The 22,325-nt window shown below is 38.2% G+C and overlaps 1 protein-coding gene and 1 long non-coding RNA gene across 3 annotated transcripts in view; one reads left to right on the top strand and one right to left on the bottom strand.

The window, feature by feature from the left end:
• The window catches only part of KLHL14 (kelch like family member 14), a 96,593-nt gene that overhangs the window by 28,265 nt on the left and 46,003 nt on the right, over nt 1-22,325 (top strand). Inside the window, exon 2 of the mRNA XM_019740783.3 lies at nt 3,339-3,460. Coding sequence (XP_019596342.1) covers nt 3,339-3,460 — 122 coding nt within the window. The remainder of the gene's footprint in view (nt 1-3,338; nt 3,461-22,325) is intronic.
• LOC141573069 (uncharacterized) overlaps nt 4,101-22,325 on the bottom strand; it is a 30,726-nt gene continuing 12,501 nt past the window's right edge. Inside the window, exons 2-4 of one of the 2 annotated variants that reach the window (XR_012498638.2) lie at nt 10,883-11,112; nt 7,912-8,043; nt 4,101-7,782 (exon numbers count right to left, since the gene is read on the bottom strand). This is a non-coding gene — a long non-coding RNA (uncharacterized LOC141573069). The remainder of the gene's footprint in view (nt 7,783-7,911; nt 8,044-10,882; nt 11,113-22,325) is intronic. The other variant, XR_016021158.1, reaches the window with a different exon arrangement.

Genomic DNA, 22,325 nt, shown 5'->3' with positions numbered 1-22,325 from the left:
TCAGCTAGACTTCAGGCAATTTTCAATGATGGTTTTTCTGTAGTTTAGTTGTAATTTTGATGTGGTCATGATAGGAGGCAAGCACAGGATTTACCCACTCTGTCATCTTGACCAGAAATCTCCTCCAAATGTATATTTTTTTGTTAATAAACGCTCCAAACATAGCCATTATAATTAAAGTGATATTATCTAAGAACAAATAATTATAAGATAACAACTGGGTAGTGAAGTTCTCTTAATTAGCTTATGGTTATATACGTGAACACCATAAGAATCTTAGTTACTTTTCTCTTTTAACTATTGAATAAGATTTGGCATGTTGAAATAAAGCCTGCATTATATTGTCATTGTCAATATCTAAAGAATGATTCGTAGTAATTTACCTTATAGTTTATGTAGAACTTTTTGCTTCATTGTTTTATATAATCCTCATGACAATCTTTTTAAGAAGCAGGTCAGCATAATCTCTAAGAAGCCAAGTAACTTATACAAAGTCACTCTGATGAATAGCAAAATTAACACTAGAATCTGGGTCATCTGAGTCTAAATCAGAAGCTATAGTGAAATAAATATTTTAAAAAATTGAAAAAGATCATGGACCTGGTAGAGTGAGAAAGCCTGTGTCTGAACACTGATTTTGCCACTTTGAATATGGGAATTTTTTCACCTCTCTGTAGAATGGAATTATTATACCTACGACCCAGGGCTGTTTTGAGAGTCAATGGAGAAGATGGTGAGAAAAACACTCAAATGTGTTTTATTTTATGTGTTCTTTCTTCTGTACTATGCTGCTTCTCACATGTTTTATCCTATTTTGGTTTCTATGTGATTCACTTTCACAATGTAGAGTTTTAAACTTTATTTAGAGTTAAATAGTATCAATACTGTGTTGGGAAATTGAGTAACAAGCTTTAAAAACAAAATACTCTGAGAAAAATTCCATAACAAATTGAATGAATGATGCTACGAAAAATGCAAAAGATTTAGAATTTGTCTTCACTCACTAAGAAGTCCATATGTAATGAATTCAAAACACTGCTTCTTCACAGACAACACACAGCCAATGAGGGTAAGTGGGATTTTCTTTACTTCTGTGTAATTCTTCCTGAGGATCACAATTCCTGAGGTGGTTTAGAGATTTTATCTTAGTTTGTGTGGAGTCTTTCATTGCTGCTATGCTAGCTGGTCCTTTGAATCATGTCATTAATTGACAGGGGTGGAAGTTGTTACCATTTGCCAACAACTATTTGGTGGCTTACGTATTGGTAGTCTCAGTCCAGTTCTTAGAGGACAGATGGCAATGACTGGCTCTTTGGGCAGATAAGATAAAGACTAGATTCTCTCCTCATCTGTAGAGATGGTCCATCAAAGTCGGTGTTGAAAATCACCAATGGGATTGGTCCAGGGAAGGTGGCCTTCTCAATTAATAAAACGATCTTACAAACATATTTGAACCATACATTTATCTCCTTTTGAAACTCATGAAACACATTTTAAAAGCAGTACATTTATTTAAATATTAAAACAGAGATTTAATTATATTGCTTTGGTCACACCACCACTTCAGTGAGTCCTTTCTTCTGTGTCTCCCCAGTAGATATTTTCTACCTGCCCCCACCTGCAGTCTGGCAGCATGTAAATATGTCACAGTAGTCACTGAATCATGACTTCCAGTTGAACAGGTCTTTCTACACGTGGTCACTGACAGCAACCTAAAAAGAATATTTGCTCTCATGTTGACTTCTCTTAGGCTTACAGAATGTTTTATTATTTAAATTTAAAGAAGTTGAGGGTTTTTTTGTGGCAAAATTAATATTGCAAGCTGATATTACATTAGGCGTATAAATGCAGCTCCTCCTATCCATGAGTCCCTAATTGGAGTTTCTTCGGAAGGTACTTTTCCTACTGAGGCATACACAATGCATTCAAAGGCACCAGAGTTTCATTAAAGGAATTCTCTTGTTCCCTTCCTTCACATGGAAATGCCATTAACTGTATTAAGTTAACTCTCCGAATGTTAGGTTCTTAACCAACAAACAGTGCTTCTCCACAAGGGCATACTTCGCCAAGCGTCCTTGAATCTGAACGACGGGCTCAATATGTAATAATAGATTCAGAGCCACACTGTGCATTGTGATCATATTTAAGAGGAAACCTTTTGTATTTATTGACTTTTTCCTTCAATCATTGTTGTTTCGTTTCTTTCACCACCACCTTCAGCCTTTCAAGTAAATGAAAAGTTCAATTATATGTAAAGCGACCGTTAAATCAGCAGGCCCTTTGTAGGGGTCTGGGCCTCCCCTCCCTCTTCCAATCGCAAGTGTGCTCAATCTATTACTGTTCCTGAGGATGTACATACATCAGGTCGAGTGTGCCGGCCAGGGTGCATCTCACAGCTTTTACTGCATATGAGACATTGCAGGCCTGTTCTCAGGAACTGCCGGGCAGACTGGGAATCACAGTCACGGTTAATAGCAACGAATTGCCAGCTCTTGATGGGTGGGTAGTCACTCCTTTCAGTGGTTGCCCCCTGGGGGAGAAGGTAGAAAAACAGAGGGAGGGAATTAGAGTGACTTTGCACAGTTGAGCAGGTTCATGCCGCTGGATCAGTGGCAAGCATTGGCAGGGCTCCACTCTGGGGAGGCTCAAAACAACCTCACAGTCTCATTTTTACCAATTGGTGCTGCTGTGTCACCAGTGGTGCCTGGGGATGGGGTGGCAGGTGGGGGAGTGAGGGAAGAGCGGGAACTGGGAAGGGGATGATGGCAGAAGTCTCCGCTAAATTAAACAAACAAAAAGTCCTGTTCATACGGGTTAACCCACTCCAGTTAGCCTGTGCTACTAATTGTATTAAGCTGGTATTTGAAGTTCCCTGGGTGATTAAAGAGTTGGCTCACAAACTCTCTGCATAACCTTAATTTTTTCAAGGTTCTTTGAGTGGAGAATGGCTTATAATAATGATTTTGACTAATACGATTTTTGACATGCAACTTTAATGCTTAACCTTAGTACAACTCCAGAGCATTTCATGTGTACTCAGCTGTAAAGAGTGATGATTTAAAGGGATAATGTAAGAAAAAGGTCGTTCTAGAATGAACCTCTAACAAATTGCATAAAGGAAGCTTATTATTCCAGGAGTATGGGGATATGCCGCTCTTCTGATCATTTTTCTGCTTGGTTCAAAAAAATTGTTGAGACATGAATGGGAGAAGAAACAGGAAAAAATGAAATAGAAATCTGCAAGCAAGGAACATTCTTTTGATGGTTATGATTTCGTTGCCACTAAAAAGGCTCTACAATAATGTGGTTATTCATCTCCTCTTTTGTTTTGGGTGAAGAATTCGCTCTAACAAGAAAATGCTGTTATTGGTTGGAGGATTGCCTCCTGGGCCGGACCGCCTTCCCAGCAATTTGGTTCAGTACTACGATGATGAAAAGAAGACATGGAAAATACTCACAAGTGAGTGCCCCTCTTTATTTATTTACCAACCTATTTATTTCAGGTTAGAGCTGTCTTGAGGAATTTGAAAACATGGCTAATCAAATTAGACATTTTATTGATTTGTTACCCTTTGGAGGTCTGTTTCTGTAGCACAGGGGATTTAGAGTAAAAGACTAAATTAACATTGCAAAGGTGGCCAATTTGATAGTCGAACAGGCCTAAATTAAAACTGGCCTAAAATCACTGCACGAGTTTATGTTTCTGTGTGTGCTTAAGACAGAGGGGGACAGCGACTTAGATCTTCCAAAAGAAATTCTTTAGTTATATTTTTGTTCATTGAAAAGTGAAAAGTTGGCTAACAGCGCTAGTACATTTTCTCACATCAAAATAGTTGTTTAGTTCATTGTCTCAGTAACTAACACGCCTTTTGATTTTTAGGCATTCTTGCTCATTAATCTCTAGTCTGGAATTGGGTCTTTAGAGAAACACCCCCTTCTGTTGCTCCACAGTTTGGATGCACAGAAATATCCGTGGCCTACCCAGCTGCATTAAATTGTGCTTGAAAACTTCTATCCAAGATCCCCCTCTTCCCCTCCTTAAAGGGTGATTGTGTTTTATAGCAAACCTCTTGCCTTGGGCACTGAGATTTGGAACTTATTGTTATATCGGTTATGATTCCCAATCTGACTCAGTCATGGAATCAAAAATCATCGTTCCTTGAGTGCAGCAGGCTGTGTGCACCAGTCTCCTCGTGGATACAGTGGCCGCACTGGTCAATAAAACTAAATTTTAACTGTCAAAATTGCCCAGAGCTCTATAGATAAAATAATAAATGAGCAATTTTGATCCATAAATCAAAGCCATACATTTAAAACCAACAAAAGTGAAAGTTAGATTTTCTTATTGCATGTGTCTTTTAAGCAGTTATATATTGTATCAGATTTTAAAAAAAAATCATTTCCTTTCCTTTTACTGAAAGCCCTTTAAAATAATAGAAACAGGACAATAGTTTGCCCATAACAGCAGAAGAGGAGCAAAGATATGTGAGGTGGTGCTTGAAATAATACATTTTGGAGTTGGCTTACCCCAGCGAAACCTGCAGTAGCATTGTCCAGGAACTGAAACGAGAAAGCTCCCTGGACACCTATCCACTATGGTTGTAGTAAAGAATTGGTGGAATAGTAACAGTGAGATTAAGGGGAAGGAAGAAAGAAAAATAAGTTAGAGATGCCTTCAAATGATTTTTATTCTCTTTTTGACAAAAACAGTGCCTTAAACATCTAAATGCATGACCAAGCTGTAGGTTAAAGATTCATCAGAAACTAAAGCTAAAATCAAACTAATGAATTAATTTTCTGATACCTGATCAATAGAGAAAGCCTACATCCAATGAAACGCAGATACTACGAGGAGGAGAGTAAAGAGGAAGAACGAAAGATTCTCAAAGAGAGATGACAGAGAAATAGAGGCTCAGGGACCCTAGCAATACATGATATTCATTTACAAATCCATCTGTTTTCCCAAGTACATCAGGCCAGGTCTAATGTGCTACTTGTTTGAAGTCCTTCATTAAGGCAAAAAAAAATTAATTAAAGCAGTATAAACAATATATCTAAGAAAAGTCTTACGTTTATTGTAAACCATGTTCTGAGATGGGGTGATCATCCAGCTTATAACTGGATGTCCCAAACTGGGACACTTTAGAGCATGAAATGGGGATCTATTAATTACGCTGGGGCAGCAGGTATAGACTGGAACATATGGTCACCTGACTCAAATTTTTCACGTTGTCTGATATAATTCTTTACTTAGAGGGATGTAGTAGGAAAATACGAACTTGAATCAAGCAGACATGGGTTCAAACCCATGTCTATCACCTTGAGCCAGTCATATAAATGCTCTAAGTCATGTATACTTCATTTAGTGATCGTCATTTGAGTATACTAAGATAAAATGTGTTTATGCATCATCTAGCACATAGTATGAACTCAACAAATTGCAGGTACTGTTGCTATTATTGAAACATCCCTACCAATATTAACACAAGGACTGTACAGACTTTTAAACTTTAGAGGCATCAGTCAACTCAAGCTCTCCATCGCAGAAGGAAGACAAATTATACTACAAAGACACAACACTACAACCTATTGCTCCAGAGCAGGGAGCCTATTTTCTGTCGTTTTTATATGTTGGATGTAATAATCTACAGACTAAAAAGTAAAGACAAATGTGTATCTGTTGACTCCACTCACATTTGAAATTGAAGGAAATAAAGACATTCATGTATAGGAACGTTCTTATAATGTTAACATATTCAAAGATCTTGAACTTTTTTTCTATACTCAGGCATACTTGTGGTTTTAAAATGTCTACTCATGTTCTTCATTTCACTGGGACTAGTACTTTAAAAATAGAGTTTGTTACCAGCTGGGCTGTGACTACATGATCCCAAGTGAAGGCATATTTTTCAGGTTTGTTGGAGAAGTATCGACAGTTTGTCTGGATATTTCTGCTATTGGTTTGTATGTTTTTTAATTAAGGCATTTTATTTAGCTAAACTGACTAAATAAATTAGGTAACTGAATGATTTCCTTGCTATTTAGATCATCTAATTATAAACGAAGAAATGTTTCTCATTGGAATAAGAAAATATCTAAATCCCCCCCACCCCCGCAATGAAACATTAGAGATAGTGTTGCTTCCCAGTGCCATTCTTTTGACCCAGAAAGACGGTTGAGCTAATTGGCAGGGAGGTGAGAATGACAACTAATGCCAGGAGACAATTCCTGATGTAGGGTCCGCCTTTGTATTGAATGGCTGTCTCCATATAAAGTAGCAAACAAGCTAATGAACAAAAACCCAAAACCCAGGGTAGCTAGAGGTTCTGAATCTTAGAAACCTTTGCCCACTTGGCTTGAGCAAACATTTCTCAGGCTGTCTCACAGACATGCTTTTTTTTAGAAAGAGGCAGGAGCCAAACTATTCACACACATTATACAATTAAAAGGAAAGTCAGTCATAATTTTCCTTAGATTCTATCCTGTTATGCTATTTACATTTTAGAAACATAATAATAATAATAATCACTTCAATAATAAATTGAATAGAGTGGAAGTGACTAAAAGTGAAAAAGTGTGTCTATACAACAAAAAGAAAACAAAATTCAATAGTCAGCCAACCAGTGGTTTCATCTACCCAAACAGCATGGGAACAATTATTCTCACTGGAAAGACTGTTTTGATAATATGCTGGCACAGACTACCTTTTTATCCTCCTCTTTGGAAAAAGCATTTAATATCACATTAGAAAATTAATGTTAAAAATAGTGACAGAGCTCCCCAGTCTCTTGCAGCAAACGTATTGAGAAATAACATGCAAAAATGACAGTAATAGCAATGAAACTGGCATTGTTGTTCTTTTGACTGTTAATACTAAAAGGAAAGTTGAAATTCACTTTGATTCATTTTTATTTTATAGTATCGCTTTCCTTGCATTTCTCACTCCTGCACGGTCTCCCATTTCATTCTTAACTTATTAGAAAGCAGTACGGGAGACATGAATACTAAAATGGATGATGTAAAAAAAAAAAAAAAACAGGCCTCCTGCATGTTGCAGGCCCTAAATCCTTGGTGCAAAGATTAAACAAAACAATTCCCATGGCTACCGTGTATGTTTTGTAACACATTTCTTACATATCAAAGTTTTTATGGGGCCGACGTGTGGAAGCAGCTTACATTCCTCCCCAAGAGACAGCGCTGAGGAGCTGTCATTTCTATTTGTGTTCCCCATTGACCATGTTTTTTACTGGTGGGTAAAGGTGTTTCCCAGGATCTGACTTCCTTTGTGTTGCATTTCAGATAAATGGGTGCTTCTTATTGCTTTTTATAAGCAGTGACAGGAAAAGGTTTTCAAAATATAGATTTATCCTTCCATGTGCCAATGATGACTTCCCACTAATCATGTTAGAATGAAAATGAGGAGGGCTAAGTCAGAAAGGCTTGTTCCTTTTTTTGGCCACTCTTAAGTTCCCTTTGTTAAAGGTAGGGGAAATGACTTTGTTTCCTCTTCCTTTCAGTTGATTTATAACGCTGTCCTCTACTTGGTAGTGCAAGGATTTGGGGACTTGTATTTTTCAGTCATAGAAAATAAACTCTTGTGCAAAGGTTTCCTGGGTTGTCTCCTCTGGTCCATGGAAAACATTTAACTTGCTCCCATCCCCACTGGAATGGTACGGGGGCTGGGTGTCACTGATTTCATTTAGGAGTCACGAAGGTCAGAAGCTGGTGGATTCTTCATACTTTTCTGAAAATATACTCTCCATAAATGTTGAAGTAATAGTACTGAGAAAACAAAATAATAGAAGACAGTGAACTTCAGTTCCAAAAGATAAATATAGGTTTGATCATATTCAATATCTAAGCAATGGAAAATGGTTCAATTGCTGATTATTTGGGAAAAAATAAACCTACACATGGATACGTTCCATTGGACTTCTTTTGTTGGTCCTTCTGTTTCTTGATTTCAGTTTATTGCTCTTCTTTGAGGGTGTATTGGGGGAAAGTCAAATTCATCAAAATATAATAATCATTTCTTATGATTATCTGATTGAAGGAAATAAAAAGGAATTCAGTTGAGAGTTTTATACCCATGGGTTTTCTTGAACACCCACTCTGTATTGGATAGAAGAACATAAATAAGATCATTTCTCTGCTCAAGAACCTAAGGCGGCAACTACAATACAGTGTGCTAAGGGATAGATAGGGGAAACTCAGGGCACTATAGGAATACAGAAAGGGGCCTCAATTTAAACATGGGATGTCAGGGACGCTTTCCTAGAAGTGATCTTCTGTAAAACTTGAAAAATGTGTAGGAATTATCGAGGCAAAGAGGTGGTCAAAAAAGTATTTTAGTAACAGAGTCCGATACTGGAAATGCCAAAAGGCAAGAGGAGTTGGTGCCTTCTAGAAACTGAATTTGTGTATCTGTAGGAGAGTCTGAGGTTGGGGAAGTATGTGGTAGGCCTGGAGAGTTAACCAAGAACCATATTATATGGAACTATTTCAAGGATTTGTTAAGATAGGTTCAAGAATTAAGAATTGAAAGTAGAGATTACCCCTCTAATTTTTGTTTTCAATGTTAGTAAAAACACAGTGATTTAAAGATTTTTTATATATACAATAGCATGGTAGTTGCTCTCTCTTACCTTGGAAGTTTTTATTTTTATTTCATGGAGTAATTGCTTCCATGACTTTCGACAAAGAAGAAGGGCAGAGAATTGTGTTTGGACTTTTTAAATATGTTAGCATCTAATTTTACCTTCAATGAGCTCAATTCTAATTTGAGATACATGGCTGCACATTGCTATATATCTTGAATTATTTGCTACTGTGTATTCATGCACCAGTGCATTAGCGGATTTTTCATAGATTTTTTTTTTTTTTAAATATGTGTGGTGGTCACTTCAAATACTGTATTCCAAGTAAGTTGTTGCCTAGTAAAACCAGTTGACTTTATTTCTGGTTCATACCTCCCTTGAATATAGCAACTGCTTTTTCTCTAGAGAATAACATGTTTACAAATATTTTTTATGCTTTTTTTTTTACACACAAGCTGTGTTATTTGCTACTGAGTCTGGCATGAAGGCGGTATGAGTCACATGAGCAGCTTAAATTTGCTCCATGTTATTCTTAGACAAATTACAGATTAAGTCTGGCAAACCATTAAAAGTACTGAAAGATTAAATGATCTCCTTGCCCAGCCCTCTCTTTTTAAACATTCATTTCATTCATTCAACAGATATAATTGATATCTTCTAGGTAGCAGGAATCGTTCTAAATATAGAGAATACAATGTTGAGTCAAAGCAGATACCGTCATACCTTCTCTAAGCTTAGAGTTTAGTGGGTGAAACAGCATGAATAAATAATCCCGGGTAGCAATATATAATGACAAAATGCGACAGTGCTCTGAAGGAAGGGTATCAAATATATAAGATCTTATAATGGAGAGAACTGATCTAGTTTAGGAGTCATGGCAAATATCACCAATGAAAAGGTATTTGAGCTGAGAACTTAAGGTTGAGAAGGCTTCAGCCAGGTGCCCAGGTAAAGATGTGAGAGAAGATTGCTCCAGGTCAGTTAACAGTAAGGTGCCAAGACCCTGCAGAAAAAAAGGTGCCTGGCTGAACTCTGAGTGATGGGGAGAAAGATATGACATATGGACAAAGACTTTAGCACAAACCAGACCATGTAGACACTTTTTATGGCAAGTTCACAATTTTGGCTTTTACTTTAAGTGACTGAAAGAAAGGCTGTGTCATATGCAGAGTCACACGATGATTTAGTGGCAGAATGAGGAACAGAGCTCTAGTCGCTGTATTTCCATCAAACAGTGCTGCTTCACGCACAACAATCCATCTCACCAACAAGTACCATACGTTGAGAATCCAAGCAGATGAATGGGATTTAATGAAAATATAAATGGATCCAATGTACTTGGCATAGTACCATATTCATAGAATAGGACTAGTATAGATTAATTGAATGAATATTCTACCCTTAAAGGTCAAGAATATAATCTTGGTTTATGGGCTAAACTGCAAATTATGATGTGTAAGTGATAAAATTTGCATTTAAGATTATTGACAAGCCAGAATTCAATGCACATTTCTTGACATTTTAACTCTGTCTTTAAAGCAGTGTCAAGAATGAAACAGCACACACACACACACACACACACACACACACACACACACACACACACAGCAACATCTTTTGGGCCAGATAGATCTAAATTGAAATACAGCCCCTGGCATTTGTTGATTATGAGACTTTGAGCAGGCTGCTTTCTCTCTGATCTTTCTCATTTGCAAAGTGAGCATAGTTCCTCTTAGCTTGTTGTGAGAATTAAATAATATAAAGTTCTAGGCTCAGTATCTGGAACATAGTTGTTCCTCAATAAACTTTCACTTTATTTTAGTCTATTTTACATTCTTTTATAAACAAACAGAGAAAACCAAAAGATTGAATCCTGTGTTCTGCTCTTATTGTCAAGGGTTTGAGAAAGAAGACATACCTTTGATTCAGAATGAAATTTCTATTTATTTCTAGCATGAACCTTATATGTATCAGTCAGGATGGGGTAAATTATGCTGTGGGTAACAAACAACTCCAAAATATCAGGAGCTTAAACCAAACACAAAATGTATTTCTCACTCATGCTACGTGTCCAGCATGGTTTGGCAGGGGGTGTCTGCTCATCAGAGTCATTCGGGGAGGGATCCAGGCATGTGGGGCTCCATCTTAACATGTATTTCTACCGTTGGTGCAGCAAGGGGAAGACAGTGCTGGAGCATCTTGTATTGCCTATTAAAAGTGACATTTATCATTTCTGCTCACAGAACAACACCCCATTTCAAGGCAGCACAGAAGGGTAACCTTACCAGGGTTCAGGTGGAGGAAAATCCAAGTATTTGGTGAACAACACAATGTGCCCATCTGTTCTACTGGACATCAGATATTCCATGTACTCTCTTTGCCATGCTCAAAGTACCTTCACTCCTCTTGCCAAGGGGAGATCACCCAAATCATCAGGGTCAGTGTCGATCTCTGGGGAAGGGACAATCCTCCCAGTATCAGGTTCCTTTGAGACTCCTCTTGACCTGGAAACAAACTAAAAAGCAAATGATCTGGTCCCCTCACACATAATGCACAGTGATGGATTAGGGACAGGATCAGCACAATAAACACTTTAATTTGGAAAGAGCCTAGCCATTTAGCAATCCCACCAAATCGACATTTTGAAGAGTGCCTAGCTAAGGTTGTGTTCCTTGATTGGGGCCCTCCCTAATTCTGCTCATTGTCTTTGGTCCTGCACGGCCCCTTGCTCCACCTTATGGGAGATTCTTCTTTAACTGTTATCTTCCTTGACCACACCTGAAGTGAACCTGACAATATGCTCTTCCTGGGAGTGGAAGAGTTTTCTAAGTACATTTCATTCTGTACATTTCATTTCTAAGTACATTTCATTTCTAAGTACATTTAGAGAACAATGGTTATTTTAAATCTCTAATTGTCACAGCCTCTTTTAGTCCCAACTGGTGGGTCTTTTGGCAATTAACCCTCTGAAAAACTTAGCTGTCTTATGTTTCTTCTTCTCCTTCTTCCCCTTCTTCTTCTTCTTCTTCTTCTTCTTCTTCTTCTTCTTCTTCTTCTTCTTCTTCTTCTTCTTCTTCTTCTTCTTCTTCTTCTCATTATTATTATTATTATTATTGTCATTATTATTAGTTTCAGATGTATAAAACAACATAGTGGTTAGACATTTACACTCCTCACAAAGCGATAACCCCAACATGTCTACTCCATCTGACACCATACATAGCTATTACAATAACATTATGTCTTCTTATGTTTCCATCCACTCCACGGCCGGTGATCATGTCTACAGCTCTTTTCTAACATACTTCTTAGATTGCTTTTTCCTTTGCTTTCTTGTCCCCATTCCCCAACTTCTCTCTAATACTTTTTCTATACGTTCATATACCTACCAGGCTTTAATAGAATAGCTCCCTTTTAACTCTTCCCCCAAGTTCAAAGAGTTTACTGGGTATCTCAACCTCCATTGCAACTTTCTTCTAAGATGTTCTAACATGGTGATATTACTCTGAAAGCCATACCTTTCATTTTGTCTTTGTCAGTAGCCAAGTTTTAATTTACATTTTTTGCTCAAAATTCTTTTCATTTTGTGTATGATACACAAAACCAAAATCTTTTATACAGTGAGACTGAAAAATGTTTCTTCTGATGCTGCACACTTCTAGTTTCTGGACTCTATTTCCTTTCAATCCTGCTTATAAATGAGCCAATTTTTTTGTGAGATCATCTTTTCTTTTTTTTTTTTGGTAGATCATGCCAAGTGCAGCCAACAGTGACGAATATACACTATCAACATTCTGTTTTCCAACCTCTTCCTTTGGAGGTGGTAGTTCATTAAGTAACTGATTAGCCATCCAAGTAAGAGCAAACCACAGTTTTATCAAGTTGTTTTCCATACCATAATGTGCATTTCCATCTGTCCACTCTCTCCATTATCAATTTCTTTGTTACCAGCCACTGAGTGCTCTTGGTATCAATGCCTAAATCAGTCCGATTAGGCTAGGATAGGTGGTCTTAACAACAATCCCCAATTCTTATTGGCCAATATAAGTAAAGATTTCTTTCTTTCTATGTCACATGTCTATGGTAGGTTGGCTGGGGTCTCTGTTCCACACCTTCTCCTTCCAATACGCAGATTCATGGCAGCTCCATGATATGGCATGTCAATATTGCCCTGGCAGGGGAGAGGACACTGACTCATTAAACTTCTGCCCTGAATTAACATATTTTATTGTCAAAAACAAATAACTTGGCCACACCTAGCCTCATAATGGGTAGAGAAGTGCAATCTTTCCAAGCTCTCAGAAGGAGGATAATCAAAATAATTGTTTAATAATCCTAATCATTGCAACAGTGCACCCTTATGTTCAACAAATATTTGGTTCACTCTTCTTGTCACATTCAAAATATTCTTGCTTCTCCTCTGAGCATTTGTTAGTCAGAAGAGATAGCTGCTCCATGCATCTTTCTACCTCTTCCTGTATCAGTATGACGTTATTGTCAGGACTGGTCTTTAGTCAAAGAAGATTAGATGTCTCTATATTAAAGGAAAAGTTTAAAAATACATTCCAAATATTATAATGCATTTGGGGTGGAATTTCTCAAATTTTGACTCCCCTCAATTAGTTTAAATAGGTCTTAGGTTATATAACATTCATTCTTACTGTTTATTACAAGTAAACAATTATGTGTCTATAACATAGTTGTACAAATATGTATACAGATATAAATTATATAGCTGCATATAACTCCCATAGAACAGAATGGATTTCGTCATTTAGAGACACCTCATTTTAAAAAGAATTGAAATGACTTTCAAAATTACAACAAAAAAAATTTGAAAAGATCATTGTGGTGAGTGACTATTATATGCAGATCTCTCCATCAAAATAAAGGAATAACGAAGGCTAAGTGCAAATAAGCACACTGTTTCTTTTCAGATCCATGAGATGACTCTTTGGTGGAGGTAGGAACCATATGTGTATTTGTTGACTATCTAGCCAGTTAGAAATTTTGGTTTTGTATATCATACATAAAATGACTCCATTACTGAGGAATGATCACTCTATGGCCACACCTTTCTAGTTATTAGAGATATTGCTTTTGATGGAGATAACAGTTGTGCTTCATAGAAGATGCCTTAAGAGCCTAGCCACATTCAGCTGGCATTAAAGATGGTTTTGTGAAAGGGGAGTGCTGAGCAGACACTTTCTTACCTCCCTGTCTGGATGTCAAGGCAAACTACTGCTCCTTACAGTGTGTGCTAATTATTAATCCTACCGACATGCCTTGTTTGGTCATTAAGTCTTAATTTCTTTTTAAAACATTGAATTCCAGGTATTTAGCTAGAACAATAATCATTGTGAGTTTCAAAGACTGAAATCTTCCACATTTTTATGTTGAGAACACAGAGCACTTTCAGAAAACCCTACTGCTAAGGCAATGATGTATCACTTTCACTTTCATTATATGTTTTTAATCAGAGCGTGACTTCACACTAGACAAAGCGATACTTTATGCATGGTCTCACTTGTTTTTGCTAAAATCTTTTGACATGATTAATTTTACTTTAATGCTTTTGTCTTGTTGTAATGGTAAGGATGATGGGTATAAACCAGGCAAAAATACATGCTTTTCTATTATAATGCCTCTGAGCATTAAAAATATCTTAGATGAAAAGGGAAGAAAAAATCACAGGAGACTGGTCCGACTGGAATTAAATTTCTTGCTACCTGAACACAGAGTACATGAGATTTAGAAAAAAAGATTCAGTCATTGTTTTTAGTTTTATTTTTGGTATTTTTTATAGCAATTTATTCATCTGTATGATTAGATCTGAAGAGGAGGAGAGATTGTAGCTCACGGATTTCTTGATCTCATTTGTCGCTTTATAGCGTTTACCTCCTTCACAGTATTAAGGGACCAAAATATTAACCAGTTCAATACGAGGTATGTTTTGACCAGATCAAGGGTACAGCCAACCATATTTCCCCATCGTGATGCCTGCAATTGGATATAAGCTAGTTTTTGGCTGTACTAATTTTCAAACTAAAAGAATCAAATACAATATCCTTTGTCCAAATTACAGAAAAGCAGTGTTGTAAATGACATTAAGAAAACAATAGACCATTCAACAAGTGAGACCTGCTTTGTGGCAGCTATCAAAGTATAATTCTACCATGTTCACTTTTTAAAAAAAAATAAGTAATAGTTACTTGCCCTTATGAGAACTTCCTTTTTTCTACCCAACCTGTCTGCTTGTTTTACTTGCCTTCTAACTAAATCGTATTATAATAAAAATATCATCTAGCACTGTCCAGTAGAACTTTATGCAACTGTATCTGCACAGTCCAATGGGGCCACAACTCGCTGTATGTGGCTAATGAGTACTTTCAATGTGGCTACCAGGGGAGAAACTGAATTTCTAATTTTATTTCATTTGAATAGATTTGCATTTCAATAACCCCTGCGACAAGTGTTTTCTGTATGGACAGCACAGCTCTCCACGGCAGAAAGTTGTGTGATATATTCGTATGCACTTAGGAGAACTGCTTGCTACCACAATCCTGCTGGCCCAAATCTAGTCCCCTCTAAGCAAGAAAAAAAATAGGTGACCCTATAAAATAACCAAATCCAAAGAACACCAACTGACCCACAATGTGAGCCCTCTTCTAGATACCAGGGTTTCACCTTTTGCTTTCTCATTCTCTCCTTCCACAAATCCCCACTTTTTCCTCTGGGTTACCTGGTATATTCATTTCCCGGGGCTGCCGTATCAAAGTACCAAAAAACTGGATGGCTTCAAACAACAAACATTTATTCTCTCACAGTTCTAGAGGCTAGAAGTCCAAAATCAAAGTGTCAGCAGGACCGTGAGCCTTCCCGAGACCAAGACCCTAGGGGAGAATGCTTTCTCTCTTCTCCCTTTTTCTTTTTCTTTCTAGTGGCTCCTGGAAATCCTTGGTATCCCTTGGTTTGTAACTTTAAGATTCTAATCTCTGCCTTGTCTTCACGTGGCCTTCTTCCCTGTGTCACTCCTCTGTGTCTCTGTGTCTAAATCTTCCTCTCGTTTCTCTTATAAAGACATTTGTCATTGACCTTAGAGCCCACCCTCATCCAATATGACCCCATCTTAACTCGATCACATCTGCAAATACCCTATTTCCAAATAAATTCACCTTCACAGGTCCTGGGGGCTAGGATTTAAACATATGTTTTTTGGGGACACAATTCAACGTAGTACACCTAGCAAATGACACACGTAAGGAAGAAACATAACAAAACAAACAGCTATTAGACGCTGCCTGTGAGGCACACAATCTAAGTACTTCACTTGCCTTTATTCATTTCGTTCTTCAACAAGTCTATGGTATTAGGAACTATGATTCTCATGCAGATGAAGAAATGGTGGCACAGAAACATGAAGTAATTTGCTCAAGGTCACACAGATGGTAAATGACACAGCCAAAATGTGTACCCAAATTAAGTTCCAGAGCCTTCACTCTTTACTGTTTCACATTACTGTAATAATAACAGAGTGCATATTGTAAAAATAATTAAAGGTGAAGCAAGACTAGATAGGCTACTTCAGCATGTTATGCAGACTAAAGTGGAATATTCTCTACACAAATGGAATATATTAATATCTTAAATGTGCATGTTTATTTGTTGAACCTTCTGCTATCCCCTGTGTAATTAATTGAGGATTGAAGGAAGAGTATTGTATTCGGTTATTTATGGGTGAAAATTATCTTCGAATGAGGCGATCTTCCCTTCCATGGGACTTGCAAATCCTGCCTCTGCTCTCTGTGTACCTCCTCACTTACAAAAATCATAACTGTGAGATTTGTGTGCCAGGACATGATTTTTATAGAGAGGGAAAAATCTGTGCTTTTATGTTCTCCTGGTTGTCTGTTTTGTCTGATATTCCTCGGTCGGTGGTATATTGGTGAACCTCAGACCTTCGTTTCCTGTTCATTCGCAAATTTGTTTGAAGATTTTCATGACCAGAATCATTAACTTTGCCAAATATCAGTAGCTGCTCTTGTGTGTGCATAAACATTTCCTAGGATTAAATTATTTCTTCCACTTTAGAGCTTTCATTTTTTAACAAAACGATAAAGCATCCTTTTTTGTCTTTACTCTTGTCAAAAACCCAAGTCATTTTCCTCACCTGAGTGATAATCAAAAGACAAATGTGCCAATGAATTAAGGAGAAGTGCAGTGCTTATTTGCTTTCAATCTTGTTGTTAAATTTGCAAGGTTTGATATCCTATATTGTGTTTGTCACAAATGCATGTAAATAAGTTTCTAGACCTAATTCAGAAAACAATCCATAATGGTTATCATAATTTACATGTATCTCTGATGTCCGGTTAATTTGCTGATCTCAGCATTGGGGTTTCATTCCCTATGCCTTACTCCAGTGTCAGCCTTGAACTGAAGAGCTTGGGTTCAAGGTGAAACCAGAAGGGTGGTACTACCAAGCACTTTCACTAGATGAAATAACCTTCCTTGACCTTTGGAGAAATTTTAAATTTCCCATATTCTGTTTAAAAAAAAAAGAAGAAAACAGAAAGATAAAATACACATTTCTTTAAGAAGCAGCTTTTGTTTCTTTTACCAAATAAAGTTTAGTCATTTACAAATATGATAGCCAATGCCTGATTCTGTCATGCTCTGCGGAAAACCAAGGATGAGAGTTCAGTTCTTTTCACAGCTCAGCTAGCTTCATATACTCATAGAGAGAATTCTTTTTCCAAGCCACACACAAGCTATATCCCAACCAGTTCCATATAAGGGTATGTGACTATTGATAATGGAAGCCCACTGTAAGAGAGGATGGAACAGTGCAAATCCATTAATGCTACTGGAAAATAATAGGACATTTATTTTTGCCGAAAGGTTAGTAGCATCACCCTCATGCACGTTGCTTCCTTAAGCAGAACTGATGGGGGCAGGGAGAACTCAAAGCAATACTTTCTGAGGTCTTCTGAGTTTCACTTGTTTGCAGTATATAATATGTCACTTGACAGAATGCAAACACGTGAATGTAAACCTGTTTCCCAGAGTAAATGAATAAAGAGCATAAAAAAAAGACTTTTCCTTTTGAGAAAAATCTGTAAGTATTGTTGTCTTTCCAGGAGTCAGCCAACTTTTTCTATAAAGGGCCAGATAGTGAATATTTTGGGCTTTGCAGCCTCAAGATCATCACAACTATTCATCTCTACCATCATAGCATGGAAGCAGCCATAGACAATATAAATGAATAAAAATGGCCACATTCCAATAAAACTTGACTTATACAATTAAGTAGACGGCTGGATGTGACCTGCAGGCTGTAGTTTGCCAACCATTACACTCCAATCTAAGGACATACCTATTTTATTCACACATCACACCCCTTAGTAGTAAAACAATCTTCATCATGGTATCGCCAATCATCACTAACATTTATTAGACTGACTAAGCCCTTTACAGGTGTTAGCTTATCTAATCGTCACAACAATCCTCTGATGCAAGTTCTTCTAGGACTCCCATTTTATAGAGGAGGAGCCAAGGCATAAAGAGGTAAAATAACTGGTCCAATGCCATGAGTAAGAAGCGAAGCCACGATTCAAACTCAGGTAGTGTCACTCCAGAGATCACGCTCTTAAGTCACAAGCGATACTGACTCTCGGGGAATGTTTTGTGACCTTCCTCTTTAACTTCAGAGGCAGACTCTATGCTGAACATTAAATGAAACACCTTCTCTGCCAGCAACATGGGGTCAGATGCTACATCTACCTTGCTGAGTAATTCCACTCACCTGCCTGGCTCACAGTACATACTCCACGGACACTGTGCAAATGTTGAGTCAGGGCATTAATTCTCACGCTTGCCAGGGCCACAGGCAAGTACCAACAGTAGCTAAACATTGCCTCATTAGCCAGGGGATCCTCCAGGAGGTTAAATAGTGCTCGTGCTGAGACAATGTCAGTCTTTCAAATATATGTCCAGCCCTTACACGTGTGTAGTTAGATTTTTCTGCTTATCTTAATTCTATCTTTGAACTTACAAATACCTGTTACATGAAGCAGCCTCTTTGCAGACTACACAGGCACAACAAGTAAGGGCTAAAAAGACAAAGAAGGGGAGTTTTGATGTTAGCAACCCCAAAATGGTAATGAGCACTTATTATGTGCCCAGCATTGTGTTTAGCACGTTCCAGCCATCATCGTATTCAATGCTCACAAGAAGCCATTTTAAGGCAGATGTAACTACCCTAATAAGGACTTATAAAAACAAGACTTATGAAGACTAAATAACTTGTTCAAATTTGCAGTTAGTAAATATATGAGTTAATGTTCCAATGCATGAATTTTTGACTCCACAACCTGGAGGCTGACCACCGTGTCACACAACCTTCATTGAGGTCCTCTCTCTCTGCCTCTATGGCTTGAAGCCGACACAGGTGGAGAACTTCTACATGCTAGACATTGTGTTGTGAGCCATACGTGGATTATCTCATTAAATACTCAGAGTAGCAATGTGGTGGAAATCCTTGTTATCCCCATTTTGTTGGTTTGGAAACCAAGGTCAAGGAGAGTGCCCAAGCTAATCTGTAGTGGAGCCAGACTATGAACCCAAGCGGTTGGCTTCAGGGCCTACCTCTTAAACCAAATACTGCACTGCTTTCGGCTTGTTGCTATAATTTTAAAGAGAAGAGTAGACATGTATTGAGGGCTCTCTAGGATAATGGGACGTTCCATGTTTATTTATTGGATGAATGTTATCCTCATAACCACCCTGGATAATATGCCTATCTAGTCCTTGCCATTGAAAAGCACTTTCAAGTCTGTCATTCACTGGGTCCCCCATAATAACCCTGCGAGACAAACAGGTCAGGCATTATTATCACTGTTTGACATATGAGGAAACTGAAGTTCAGAGCAGTTAAGTGACTTGTCAAGGTCATGCAATAATTGATGAATTTGTGGCTCAAACCGGTGGCTTCTGACCTAACTTAGTTCAGTGTTCTCTCTATTAAACCATGTTCTATGAAACCTTATTAGGAGTTCTTTGACCTGTAACTGACATTATTTGATCTCTTTCTAATATGGTATTTTTTTTTCCAACTGGGTTATTTAGAAAAGTATGTATCAGAAGTTTTCAATTCACTCAAGCCATTTTGAACGGAAAATAATTAGCTTCTTGGTTGCAAATAATGCAGAGGTAAGCACTCACAAGGTGCCATATTACAGCTGAAGCATACTTAGTGAGCAGCACAGGATTCCAACATGAAACAGATGATATCGATTAATAATGAGAGAGCTACTTAGAGATGTGGGCAAGGGCTGAGAACACCTCAAGGAGTAGTGAACCCACTTCCCTGTCCCCCAGGGTTAATAGTGGGACACTATTATCACCCCTAGACCTGAAAGGCAAGAGGAGGGGGAAGTTACCAGACCCAGAGACAGAAAAGGCTGTGCTGAGAGGACCACTTAATAGGACCTTCATTCAAATAAGAAAGGCAACCCACACTGACTCAAAAGAAGGAAACCAGGGGAAGAAATACCCTGAATTTCCTCTCCTTTCTCCCTCAATCTTCTGAAACCAAATCCAGCCCGAAGCCAGAAGAAAGGGGGCCCAAGATGTGATTAGTACCAGTGGTACCCAGAAGAACTAAGCAGGGCCATTGGGGGTGGAGAGTGGATCTGCAGGAGCTATCAGAAGATGCCCCGCATTCACCATTCATGAAACCGCCTTTTATTAGAATTCAAAATCTATGATTAAAGATGTCAAAATACAGTTACATTTTCAGATCTTGGGAACTTTAATATCTAGTTTCGCTTACCCGAGTTCCTTAATACCTGAGCTGTTTTATATTTTCTACTGGGTTTAACTGGCCCACTACCAAGTTAACAAATTGGAGTGGAGTTCTTGCTACCTGCCTCCATCACAGTGACATGATGTAATACCACCAAACCTGTCACCTAGTTATAGATCAAGCCTGTAGCCAGTATAACCCTAGGCCCATCCCCCACAGTAAGGATGAGCAGGAGTGTTTGTTTGACTTTTAAAAGATGGATTACTTTTCTTCTTCCCCGTGATTCTCTTGGCCAGTTGAAGACAGTCTCCATGGTATAGCATTATGCTTTGCACACATCAGTGTCACACAGTACAAATTAGTGGTTAGACTCAGCTTTATCAGAAAGCACAAGTGGGGTTTGTGGTGAGAACCGAGACTGCTATCAATAGTGTACATCCCTGTTGGGTTCTGTGGGTTCCTTATTTACAGAACACAGCTCTGCTACGGTATTGCCGCTCACCATTTTCCCAGTCTCTCCTCTCCTCTCCTCTCCTCTCCTCTCCTCTCCTCTCCTCTCCTCTCCTCTCCTCTCCTCTCCTCTCCTCTCCTCTCCTCTCTCTCTCTCTCTTTCTCTCTCTCTCTCATTGTTGTTCATATCACATTACACTTGAAGCTCCATTTCTGATAAAGAAAAGGCATTACATGTCTAAGGGATACTGTAGGTTTGTGCTGGGGTTTCCAGATTGTCACTATAGCTGAAGGAAAAGCCGTTGCTAGGAGGGACCTATAGGCGACTCACACTACCTATTTCTCAAAGTCAGATGGGTATGTGTGGATTTAAATGGGTGAGTTAAGCAAGTAGATTCATTGTGCTTGAGACTACTAGAGAAAGCTCCTCCAAACGTGTGTACCCTGGAGAATTAAGTGTTCTAACATTTTTCACCAAATAAAAATTTTCACATTGGTAACTGAGGAAGGCCAGTCATGTGAAAAAGAAGTTGGATTAATTAGCCATGTTAAAGGAATGTGTCAAGGTTGGGAGAAAGGAAACCTTCCCACGAGTGAACAGAAAACAGGTAAAAATGCAAATTTCATGGGAATCAAGCCCACACAAATGCTCCATGAATGTAGATGTCAATAACGAATCATTTTTAATGAGCATTATTAATTTCAATAAAAATCTAGTTTGACAGTTATTTTTTTCCCTATCTTTTATCCCTTAAATAGATGGCTCCCATTAGGAAGAGCTTATCTTTTACCTCTGCATGTTCCTGTGACGTGTGGCACCAGGGCACCAGGCCGGCAGAAAACTGCTGTACCCCTCCGCCTTCCTAAAACGTCCCAAAGGTGCACATCACTCTGCAGATGACTAAGAAATGTCCAGGTTCCCTCTTGGCAGGATTTTTAGAGTGGACTTTGCCACTTTTGTTGTCCCCTGCTTACTAATGTTATCTAAGTATATGGAATTGAGGGTATAATTGTTCGAGTGGCTCAAACATTGCCAGCTCAGAGCACGAGCATACTCTTGGCCCACGTGGGAGTAAAGCACCTTCTCTTTGGAGAACATACTTTGTTCTGCAACTGCACTTTTCATCTAACCACTGCACCATCTCACTGTTCTCTCATAGTTCCATTTGATAAGGGCAATGTGAAGAGGATAATCATAAAATACACGTGCTTCCAAGGGAGCAGAAGAGGAAGACCTTGAGGAAAAGTAGCATGACAATTAATAATATAGGTGCAGAAGCTTGTGTAGGCCAGGTAGTGAAATCATGTAGACCACAGAGAGTTTTATTTGGCAATGCATTCTGGTCCAGAGAGAATCCATTCTGCACGTTGAGTACTCCTAATTCATGCTTCATCTCCATGAAAGTCATATCTATCTGGCTAAGTCACCTTTTACTCTGAAAATGGAGTATTACAAAAAAACATGCTTTCTC

Source organism: Rhinolophus sinicus, chromosome 4 (genome assembly GCF_057876585.1).
Source record: "Rhinolophus sinicus isolate RSI-liver-muscle chromosome 4, RSI-T2T, whole genome shotgun sequence".
NCBI lineage: Eukaryota > Metazoa > Chordata > Mammalia > Chiroptera > Rhinolophidae > Rhinolophus > Rhinolophus sinicus.
Note: the sequence above shows the minus strand (reverse complement) of the source record. Positions and strands in the feature narration are given on the sequence as shown.